General features: G+C 34.5%; 1 protein-coding gene across 3 annotated transcripts in view; it reads right to left on the minus strand.

Annotated features, from left to right (window-relative positions):
* Positions 1-1,630: 1,630 nt before the first annotated feature.
* The window catches only part of IMPA1 (inositol monophosphatase 1), a 50,640-nt gene continuing 40,020 nt past the window's right edge, over positions 1,631-12,250 (minus strand). For all 3 annotated transcript variants that reach the window (XM_069100190.1, XM_069100191.1, XM_069100192.1), the window contains 3 exons: positions 10,815-10,923; positions 4,337-4,488; positions 1,631-3,131 (listed from right to left, as the gene is read on the minus strand). In XM_069100190.1, the coding sequence (XP_068956291.1) occupies positions 3,016-3,131; positions 4,337-4,488; positions 10,815-10,923 (377 nt within the window). In that variant the 3' untranslated portion in view covers positions 1,631-3,015. The remainder of the gene's footprint in view (positions 3,132-4,336; positions 4,489-10,814; positions 10,924-12,250) is intronic.

Genomic DNA, 12,250 nt, shown 5'->3' on the forward strand with positions numbered 1-12,250 from the left:
ATTATACATTTACTTGATGATATCCCTTATATCACATCTGTCACAGCACATCAATGAATACTGAAACCAACATGTTATCATGTATCTCTCCATTACCCTGTGGTTCACCTTCAATGGAGTTAATGCACCAGTACATACCATGTTTCCCCAATAATAAGACACTGTCTTATTAAATTTTTGGGACAGAAAAACACCAGAGGGCTTATTTTCAGGGGAGGGCTTATTTTAATGAACATTGACAGCAATTTTAATAAACAGGTAAATGTAAACAAAAAAATGTACCTTTATTCAATAATGAATTCAATAAAGAACAGGATGACGCGCTCACTGCTGCAGCTCTGATTGGATGCAGCTCGGAGCGCGGCGTGCGTTTCACAGGGGGGGGACAGTGCATACAGAGGATACCGTAATGTAGCGTGTAGCACAGGGGATCACCTTCACTACAGTAGCAATCTCAATAGGGCTTATTTTCAGGGGAGGGCTTATTTTAGAGGAATCTTACACAGTAAGAGGAGGGCTTATTTTTGGGATAGGTCTTATTATCGGGGAAACACAGTATAACTGGGACAGATAGTGCAATTGGGTGAGCTAGACTAAGCATCAAATAGTGAACAGCTAAAATGGAGTAGATTGGATGGCATTTGCTTCTAACAAGTTCTTCCTAGCAAAAACCAATCTTTTCAAATACAAGTATTTTCCTAGTGGTACTATATGGTTGCACACCTTGAAAAATCACAAAGTCCAGTTTCTTCATTATGAGTATTATAGATTTATACATGGAAACACATTAACATCATTGGTAAATAGTTGTTATGTCTTATTCATTACTCTGATTCTCCTAAAGTTCCAATGACCAAACAATGACTTAAAAGTTATTCCAAAAAACACGTCACTATTTGATGGCTAAACTGTTGAGTCTTTCTCATTTTTAAAGTATTACACTGAATGCTAGCCAAGTGAAAAGCTAATTAATTAGCATAAAAATGTTTAATTAGAAGAAATTGGTGGTCACCAGGTGGTGCAGTAAGAGCACCGGTCCAGGTGCTGGGAGACTCGGGATTGGTTCCTGAGTGTGGCACCCACACAAAATAACTGGCCGTGTAACCTTGAGCAAGTTACTTAACCCCAATTGCTTTAAAAAATAAATAAATAAAATTAAAAAAAAAAAGAAATTGGTGGACTAGTGGATGGTGAACAGAATATATGTATGCTAATAGCCTAATTAAGAAAACAGGACTACAAAAAAGAGAAGCTTTATAAGAAAAAGATTGTAGTTTCAATCTCAACTGTAAGGTTCAAACTATTTACATTATTCATTTTTTAAATTCCCATAAAATCTGAATATACTTTTAATAATTTTCATTAGGACAGGCACTATATGGCTTTTGTCTTTGTGTTCCAAGAACCTAATAATTCCTTGTAAAAAGTACGTGCTTAGGGGCGGCTAGGTGGTACAGTGAGTAAAGCACCGGTCCCAGAGTCAGGAGGACCTGAGTTCGGTTCCAGCCTCAGACACTTAACACAAAAAAACTAGCCATGTAACCTTGGGCAAGTTACTTAACCCCAGTTGCCCTCCAAAAGGCAAAAAAAGTAAAAGTACATGCTTAATAAATGTCATTGAACTGTTGAATTTAAATATCGATATTTTTTATTTATTCCACATTTGTAATATTTATAACTAAAACAAACTGATTTTTTTAAAAAACAAAATGGCTGGAATAATACAGTACATGATGCTTTAAATACCAGTAAACTGTATAACAATTGTAATACTTATATTTTAGTATCACCTATTCAACATACAAGACAACGAATATAACTCCCCACCTTGAACACTTTAAACATTTTTAACTTCACCAAATATAAAACACACACTAGCTTAACATAAAACTTCTATGTTCCATTTAATCCTTTTAAAATATATATTAGTCATTTTTTCTTTTTCCTTTTCATAAATGGGAGAAAGAAGCCAAAGACCATGGAGGAAAGTTGAAGCTAAAGATTCTGCTGGAAGTGAAACAGAAGAACTACTTTTAGAGGATACCAAAGAGGTCAATATGACTCTACTCTATTTGCACTGCAATGTTTACAAAAACAACCAACATGACTAGAATCAGTCAAAATGTCAAAGTGAATAAAAGACTCTTTGGCAGATGAAAATGGCATCAAATATTTGGTCCAAGGGATTTTTCCTAATTTCTCCAATGCTTATTTTGGCATCCTTTAAATATAGCCTCGCCCTGGCAATCTGCAGTAGGACAGTTAACAAAGAGTTTAAAATAAATTCTCCCTAGGACTGGCACAATTCTCAAGTAGTCACAAAAACTGTATTAATTTCGAATATCCCTAAATGGAATATGGTTATATGGAATGATAAATATCTAGTCACTGAGCAAATACCCCTTAACAATAATCAGATTCTGGTGCCAAATAAAGTCTATTCAACTCAATCCTTTCAGCAATTACTCTGACTCTTGAATTGTTGCCTTCAAAATAAAATTTAAGATCCGTGTTGCATAAGAAGTTAGCTTTTCAGTCTTACAAAATTCAATAAAATATAGTTTTTGCAGGCCTAAGATTTTCTTCCTACAGAAGTTTATTTTTAACTTAAGGGCACATAAGTATCTAAATATCACATTAATAGGATATTCTGAAGACCACATATCCAGAAGCTCCTCCACAGTTTCTCCTTGACTATTTCAATTGACGGGATAATGAATATTTTATGAACCATATTTATTTCAGTTCTTCCTCCTTCCCTCCATGTATTACTTCCTCCCAATAAAACCATTTTTAAAAAGTTAAAAGAATGCTTTTCTGTACTTTGCTAAGTAAGCAAATTTTAATTTTTATAATTTTGAAATCAAGGACAGTTTAAAATCAACCTTATACTTTTGAAAGAGGCACTATACATTTAAGCTCAACTTGCAGCTGGATTTGAATGATCTGCAATCCCCAGCATATGACATGGAGAAAAGCGGTTTGCAATTAAATCATCCACTCAGACCATCTCAATTATTCTTCATCATCTCTCCGAAGAGGTATTAGTTGGATTTCTTTGGAAATTCTTTCTGCCAAGGCTCTGCTGCTTGCAGCAATTATTCTTCGTGACATCAAGTCAAAAGGGCCCCCTAAAATCAAAATCAAGCACATCAATGAATCACGTGCAGTACAAGAGGGCTCAAAAAAAATCAGGACACATACAGTACAATCAGTTATAGTATTTCACGGCTTACTAAAGTGTTAAAAAGTATATCCTCCTGTACATTCATGGTGCTTAAGTATCAGATAATGTGTCAGATTGAGTGTCAGATGCTTAAGTGTCAGATGCTTAAGCATCAGATAAATGGGATTCCAAGGCTTGTTTACTTTATCTGATACAAACAAATGCCCTGTAAATATCCCATTCCAAAGTCTGGAAAACAGATTTATACATCTTTCTCAACTTCTAGGTGTCCAGGAAGACATATATGACAGTTAAGCTTCCAAATCTCTCTATCTCCAACCCTTTCATTCTCTTGCTGACTCTTTTCCCTGACCTCTTTGCTACCTTTGACCCATATCACTATTTAACTTTTTTTTAATTCACAATTTATTAGCTCAAAATACTTATTTGACTTCTATTTTTCTAGTTCTTTGTTTATGCAAAGCAAATCTTAAACTAGAAAGAAAAGAGAAGAAGGGAGGTAGGTGAAAGAATTCAGTTCGCCAAATTCAGATAAAACACAATTCTTCAAAGCAACTACTCACCCAAAAGTGGGTTTAGGAGATAACAAGTCTCTATTACCCCAAAGGAATTAACCAAAAATCTTGTGACTACTGACACAGTTTGAGAAGCATAGACATAAATCAATGAATCAATTCAGAGTCACCACTAGTTTCCCACACACTTTTTATCTTGGTTGTGTGAACAATTATAGATTTCCCCAAGGTAAAAGCTGAGTCAATCGGTCAATAAGCTTTTATTAAGCACTTACTACATGTGAGGCACAGTGTTAAGTACTAAGGACACACACAATAAAAGATGAAAATAGTTCCCACCCTCAAGGAGCTCACATTCTAATAATGGGAGAAAACAAGCAAACAATTATGGACATAAAAGATATTTACAAGTAAAGTAGACATAATCTCAAGGAACAAAACTAATATGAGAGACAGTAAGTGGGAAGGGACCAGGAAAGGCCTCTTATAGCAGGTGGGATTTGGACTGAGTCATAAAAGAAGCCAGCATAAAACAAAACAAAACAAAAAACAGTCTAGCATTTAAAAGGATTAGTGAATTATAGAAGGAGGCTCAGAAAGCAGGCTAAAGGTTCTCTGCCACCATATAATTTACCTGTTACATCCAAAAGAACTCCACCAGCTTCAGTAATGATAACACCAGCTCCTGCCATATCCCAACAGTGAATGCCCATTTCATAATAGGCATCTGCTCCTCCACTTGCAACAAGGCACATATTTACTGCTGCTGTACCAACACCCCTTATCCTAAAACACAATATTTTAAACAAAATTTACTAAGAAAAAAAAAATCCTTTAAGACTGTTCTTGCTGTCCTCAATTCACTTTATGGAGTGCCACCTGAAATATCTGTTATCCATTCATCCATCGGTTAATCAAGGTTAATATATCAAGAAAGATTAATAGTATATCATTTCCTGATCCTGTGTATATATTCTAAGAAAATAATTCTACAAAATAATAATAAAAATCATTCTACAAAAACAAGTGTTGATCCTAACTAAATTATTTAATATGTTTTAACAAATTAACCAATGAGAGTAATTTGCTAACAGTATTAGTGATATTAATATTAATCAGTGAGAACATATGGCTAGGAGGAAATTAAAAAATTTTTTTAATTCCACTAACAGGAATATAACAATAAGATTGTCAGTTGCCACATACTTTTAGATCTGTCAAACATGAAATTAGCTCATTTTACTGATATATGAAAAACATATCAGTAAACATATAACATAAAAGCATATAAAAATATAAATATGATCTTGGATTATAAGAAGTGCTAGTAGTTTAGCCACTGAAAATCTTTGATTTATAATTAGAAAAAAATCATAAACTTTAAAAATCACAGGATCTGTCATCCTTGACTGAATTGTAGCATTAGTCTAAGAATCAAAGATAAAATAGCAAAGGGAGTAACAAAATAAGGCTTTGGTTCATTTTGAGAAAGTCTTAAAAATAAAGATAGCTCATGGTCAGAGTAATGTAGGATAGGAGGAGGGCAAGTGTCATCACAATTTTGAAAAACAGGGGAGGAGGGAAGACAAGTGGAATCTGCAAACTATAAGCTTGTCTTGAATTCTTTGCAAAATTCTATAAATTTATTAAAAGTATCAAATGCCCAAAACTTAGGAAAAAATAAAAGGAACTAGAGGTCTTTAAACAAGAAGGCAAATTTGACTTCATATGCTAATGGAATGAAATCCACTGCTGCATTTTGATACTAGATTGGATTATCAAATTCTAGCAATTCCCAAACTTTTTGGTCTCATGATCCCTTAATACTTTTAAAAATTACTTAAGACTCAAAGAGCTTTTGTTAATATGAGTATATATATTTATAGATATTTACCATGTTAGAAATTAAAATTGATAAATTTTTAAATATTTATCAATTCACTTATAAATAACAAATCCAATTTACATGTCAACATAAAAACATATTTTTATTAACTATATTTTTTTAAATACTAGTGAGAAGAGTGGGCAAATAAATTTGGGAACTTCTCATATAAAATCTTGTCACCATGCAGACTGACAATTTTTTACACTCAACACCTTCGCAATTCCCTCTGTAGCCTCTGAGACCCTTTTAACTGCAGGGCTAGAGGATGAAGCAAAAAATTCCTCCCGAAGTTTTCCCTTATAGAGGATTCAGAACTTTCCAGGTAACTCTCCATTTTCCATCACTGGATTTACTTGGTTAAAACTCCATGGAATCTGACACTGGGTACCCTATGGTTTTCTCCCTCTCTCTTCAGCTTTCTTTTGTTTTCCCACATTAGACTGAAAGTTCCATGAAAGCAAGGATTGTCTTTTTCTTACATGTAGATCTGCATTTATCACAGTGCCTAGTACGTAGTAGGTGCTTAATAAATGTTTATTAAATAGAATTGCTGCCTTAGTCAAAAGAAACAGAATAGGTAAAAAGAAGGGAAAGTATAGTAAAATAAGAGGGCATACATATGTTTGGCAATACAGGATTTAAAGGAGGGAAATATGACAAAGAGTATTTGGTTGAAGGTCATATTTTCCACCAAAAAAGGGAAATAGATGAGGACTCTGGGAAACAGATCATAAACTGAAGCACAGAGAGTGATGAGCTCCTTCAATTAATAGATCTCTCTCTCTCTCTGCAAAAAGCAGAGCAGCTAATAAAGTCTTCAATTACTTTAATAATTTCATCTTTCAAAAGAGTGGAGAATAAACAAGGGAAAGTTCTATTCTGAATATGATTCTCACTAAAAGGGAGGAGCTGGTTGCTAGGGTGGAAATAAAGGGAACTCTAGGGGGAAGTGACCGCTCCCCTCCTAGAATTTGTGGTACAGAAGGAGAGAAAATCAGGGTAGAGTCTAAAATGTACCCTAGATTGGTCAAGAACATTTCAAAGGATTCAGAAGAAAGGTAGATAGAATCCCATAGACTAAAAATTCTATAGGTGAAATCATCTCAGGAGGGATGAGAGATGCTGAATTTTGAAAGAAATTTTGAAGATTCAAGGGGAAGCAATGAGGAAGAAAAACAGAATCTGTCTGAAGATGCTGATGTGGTTTTAAAATTGGATGGAACTTGTTGATAGTTCAGTATCAGTCTGTGAGGAATCTCTAGTAGGGGATCTGTGCTTGGCCCACCACTGTTCAACATTTTATTAATGATTTAAATAAAGGCATAGATAGCATAACCATAAAATCTACAAATGACAAAGGTAGAAGGAGATAGATAATACACTAGACAGTAAAAGTATGAATCCAAAAAAAATCCTGATAAGACTATAGGACTAGCCTGACTTTAATAAGATAAAGTTCAATAGGGGAAAATGTAGTCTTATGCTTAGAAACAAAAAAATTAAATCCATAAGTATAAGATAGAAAGGGCATGGTTAGACATCAGTTCTGAAAAAGATCCGGGGATTTTAGTGGACTGAAGGGCTCAACAGGAATCAGTCATGTGAAAGGGTAGCCAAAAAAAAAAAAAAAAAACAGAAAAAAACCTAATGCTATCCCTAGCCAACATTAAGAGAACAGTTTCGGGGCAGCTAGGTGGCAAAGTGAGTAAAGCACCAGCCCCGGAGTCAGGAGGACTCAAGTTTGGTTACGGCCTCAGACACTTTACACCCACACACCCACACAAAAAACTAACTGTGTAACCTTGCGCACGTTACTTAACCCCAATTGCCTTCCAAAAGACCAAAAAAAAAAAAAAAAGAACAGTTTCCAGGACTAGGAGGTGATAATACAATTATACTGGACTCTCATCAGACCACATTTGGAATATTCTTTTCATTTCTGGACACCAATTTAAGAAAAGCAGTCCAGAAATAATCCAGAGGAAGACAACATAAAAGTTGAAGGACTTTGATCCCATGTCATAGGAGGATCAGATTAAAAAACTAGGGATGTTCAGATTGGAGAAGAGAATACATAAGAAAGAAATAGTAGCTCTAATCAAGTATCTGAAAGGCTCTTATATAGAAGGATTAGACTCATTCTATTTGGCCCCAAAAGACAGAACTAGAGGCAAAAGGTAAAGTTGCAAAGGGAGTTAATTTAGGTTTGACAGCAGGGAAGATTTCCCCAAAATTAGAACTGTTCAGAAAGTGGGATGGATTGCCTCAAGAAATGGAGAGTTCTCCCACTTTTAAGAACAGATACCTTGTCAGGTACGTTATAGTAGCAATTGTTTTTAGCCATATCGCTACTAGATGGCCACTGAAGTCCCTTCCAAATTCTCAAATGCTGTGTATCTGTGTATGATTAGTGACCATCTAGAAAAGGAAGCATCAACAACAGCTTACAGCAGAATGACCTCATTAGATTTTAGACTATTGGATGAAGAAAATATGAAATATAATTTTACCTAGATTTTAGCCAAGCATTTAGTCATCTCTTAAGCTATTCTTCTGAATAAGAATAAGACATATGGGCTAGACAACAGTACAATTGGGTCTATTCAGAACAAATTGAATAGCCAAGTGAAAAGAGTAGTTATTACTGGATCTTATGAGGAGGTCTCCAGTAGAGTACATTAGAGATCTATGGTTGGTTCTATGATTTTTTTAACATTTTAAACAATGACTTAGATAAAGGCATAAAGGACTCCTTATCATATCCAAACCTAAAAGGGATCATTAACATATTTGACACTAGAGTCAAGTTCCCAAAAGTTCTTAAGAGATTAGAACTGGGGTGAGGAACCTGGGACCTTGAGGATACATGTGGCCCACTAGGTCCTAAAAATTGCAGTTCTTTGACTGAATTTTGGATTCAGTCAAAGTCACACTTGAGGACCTAGAAGGTCACATGTGGCCTCAAGGCCGCAGGTTCCCCACCCCTGGATTAGAACACTAGGTCAAATCTGAGAAGATAAAATTAAATAGTGATACTTTTTTTAAGTCTTACAGCTGAATTTTTAAAAAATACAAAAGAAATAACATAGGGGAATTGTGGCTAGGTAGCCATAAAAATGAAAAGATGTGGAGTTTTAATAGGCTGGAAACTCAAAACACATCAACAGTTTGATAAAGCAAATCCAAAGTGTATGCTCTAAGTCAGCACTGGGAGAGACCGTGTGCCCAGAAAGAGGGATATGATAATATGGTCCTCCTGTTCTCTGTCTTCATCAGAGGATATACGTAGTACTATTTTCATTTCTGGGTGCCATATCTTAGGAAGCTAGCTAGCTAGCAATAGCTAGCATTTAGATAGTGCTTACTATTTGCTAGGAACTATACTAAGTGCTTTGCAAATATTACCTCACTTAATCCTCATCACAACCCTAGGAGATAGGTGCTACTATTATTCCCATTTTAGAGCTGAAGAAATTGAAGCAAACAGAGGTTAAGTGACTTGCCCAATGTCACACAGATAGTGAGTGGCTACAGTTGGATTTGAAGCAAAATTTTCCTTACTCCAAGCCCAGCACTCCATCCACTGTGACACCTTGCTGCCTGGAACACTGATAAACTGGGAAGCATTCAAAAAAGACTGACCAGGATGGTGAAGGGTCTCAAAGTCATGTCAGATAAAGATCACTTAAAGGGCAGAATATGCTTAGACTGGAGACAAGAAAAAGAAATGACAATTGTCTTCGAGTGTTTGAAGGACCTCTGCAATGAAAAGAAATGGGACTTGTTCTGCTTGTCTCCAAATGACAGAACTAATAGCAACAAGTAGAAGTTGCAGAAGCAGATTTAGGCTTGATATAAGGAAAAAGTACTTAACAACGAGAGCTATTAAATTAGAATGGGCTTCAAGGAGATAACATATGTAAAGTGCTTTGCAAATCTTAAACCTCTAAATAAATACTACCATTATCTTCACTGGAAGTCTTCAGTAAAGAGTTGGATGACCATTTGTCAGGTATGTTGGAGAGGGTTTTTTTTTTTTTCAAATGTGGGTTGAACTTGATGGTCTCACAGTTGACTTTTTTTCAAATGCTGAGATTCTCTGATTCTAAACACACTACAAAAGAATTACTGTGCCAAAGGATTCAGCAGAGTTGAGAAATCCACTTTGCCTTATTATGTGGGGAACCGATATACTTTTTAAACAAGCCCAAGCACTAAAACTGAACAACTGTCCTTTGTTCCCAGAATTCATACTTCTGTGTAAAAAGTAGAAATATTTTGCTCTTTTATGATACTTTGCAGGTCTGAGTAAATTTGTTACAGAAGCCATTACTTTGAATTTCCCAATTCCTTAAAAGAAGGTTTTTGGTATAATAACTACAATGATAACACACAAATACATAGTCCTTTATGCTCTACAAAGTTCTTTCCTCACAAGAATCTAATGATATAGGTCATTTTATTGTTATCTCTTTTTTAAAGATAAGGAACCTGAAATCCAGGGAGGTGATCTCTCCCTATAACTAATTCTCTAAACTTTAGTTGCCTTCTTCATATTAATGATCTGAAATTGATCAACAACCTAAAAACCAAGACTTATAGTTTCCACTAAGCTTCTTGCAATCTCTCTGAGTAAATTATCTCCAAATGAATATGTAACCAGGTGGTCTAATCTTTGTAAAGGAAAACAACTACTTGCATAATAGTTGTGAAAAGAAACAAGTTTCTATATTTAAAACAAATATACGGATTGAATTCGGCCCTGGACTAGATAGATGATTACAAAGCTTTCTTCCAATCTAAATTTTGTAAGATTGCAAAGTTGAAACAATCAATACTCACATAAACCTGTAATTATTCAGTAATTTTATTTTTACGCTAAAGAAACTGTCAGGAGTCATAACGGATGAAGAAGTTGGTTTTCCTAAAGGTATTTATTATATTAAATTTTAGGAGCCCTGAATCCTAAATAAAACCAAAATGTACTTAATATTTTTAAAAGCTTTTACCTTTGAAATATTCAAGGAAAAATTCTGCAACTGTTCAAATATTATTTTTAAGTTTTTTTCTCCACACGAACATTCCAAGATGACCAAATAAGAATTAAACCACATTTTAACCTTTATTATGTTAAGACCTACAATTTTCAGAAAAAACAAATCATTTTTTATTCTAAAGTATAAGAATTCTCTGACATTTTCAACAGAAGATGAGAATACCTTACCCATGAATAGGAATACAAAGAAGTCTCTCCATATTTGAAAGAATAATTTTTACAATTTCCGGTTCTCGGCTAGATCCCAATTCTGTCAACAAAATTGATTTAGTAATATCTAAAAAGAAGAAAAACAAACTAACATGAGAAATTTGAAATTTCATAATCTTAAATTTGGGACAAAAACATCCATTTGCAATTCAGATTAAATCATGACCTAAGTCCCTTTATACTTTTTTTTCCATCGAACACGTCTGCATTTCAGTCTACAAATTTCTTTTGTTTTTAACAGAAGACTAATCAACATTGTATAGTCTATCCATCACCTTATGGAATATCATGGGCTACAAAGGCTAGAATGATGACTTATTTTACATGTAAGATTGGATTTGTGTTCAATATTTCTAGGTTTATATACTTATATAACATAATAGCAATAGATCTAACTACAGTGCTTTAAATAACAAGAATCTGGAAATTAATTCTGCAGAAAGGAGTATACTTTCCTAAAGTTAGCTAAAGAAAATGTCATGCAAGGTCATGCTTGCTTAAATAACAATCAGAATATCCATCCATCCCATAGGCAGGACTCAGGGTAATCTAAGATTTTCTTGGATCCCATGGGCACTGAGCAAGTATCAACCATATAACAATTACAAGCATCCTAAACCCTTTGGTTTGTCTCATGACTCGTTATTTAGTAGTTGGCACAGGCAGAAGCTTTCTGTTCTTGGGATAACTCACTGAAATCAATACAAAATCATAGATGCCTGACTGTTTCCTCTTCATCAGGTACTAGTTATCCCAATGCTTGGAAACTGTGCATATTAAAACTTAAAATTGCACTAAGTCTTTTGTAACACACTGTATAAGCATATAAGACTATGTAGAAACATTATAATTAATGAGAAAATTTCAAAAATTGAAATCCACTCATAATTTGTCCTAGTCCCTTCTTTCCATATGATCTCACTGTATATTTTGTAGCACTGCCTGCAAACAACTTTGGTCAGAGTCCATATTTAACAATACCCAAGTGATGGTCCTTATAATTCTCAGAAGGAGTCAAGCATTCCAACTTCTGCCCAAAAGGCACAGGATACAGCCCATCCATCTATGCAGATAGATTTCTCAGGTATGAAATAAGCAAATACTCTGAACCAGAACATACTGGACACTTTGATGCTTTAAGGTGCTAACTATCTGTATATAGACTTTCCATAGAACAGCGATAAAAACAATTTTTTTAATTAAAAAAAATTAAATTAGCATCATAGATTTAAAGCTGTTAGGAACTTTTGGGATCCATCTAATCCAATGTCATCATTTTATAGATGAGAAAACTAAAGCCCAGAGAAATAAAGTGGTTTGTCAAAGGTCACACAAGTAGTAAACTACAGAGATAGGATTTAGACTTCAAATCCTGTGTTTTTCCATTGTACTGC

The sequence above is a fragment of the Petaurus breviceps genome, unplaced genomic scaffold, assembly GCF_028583685.1.
Source record: "Petaurus breviceps papuanus isolate PSGF00001 unplaced genomic scaffold, PetGlider_PUasm1.0 38, whole genome shotgun sequence".
Lineage (NCBI taxonomy): Eukaryota > Metazoa > Chordata > Mammalia > Diprotodontia > Petauridae > Petaurus > Petaurus breviceps.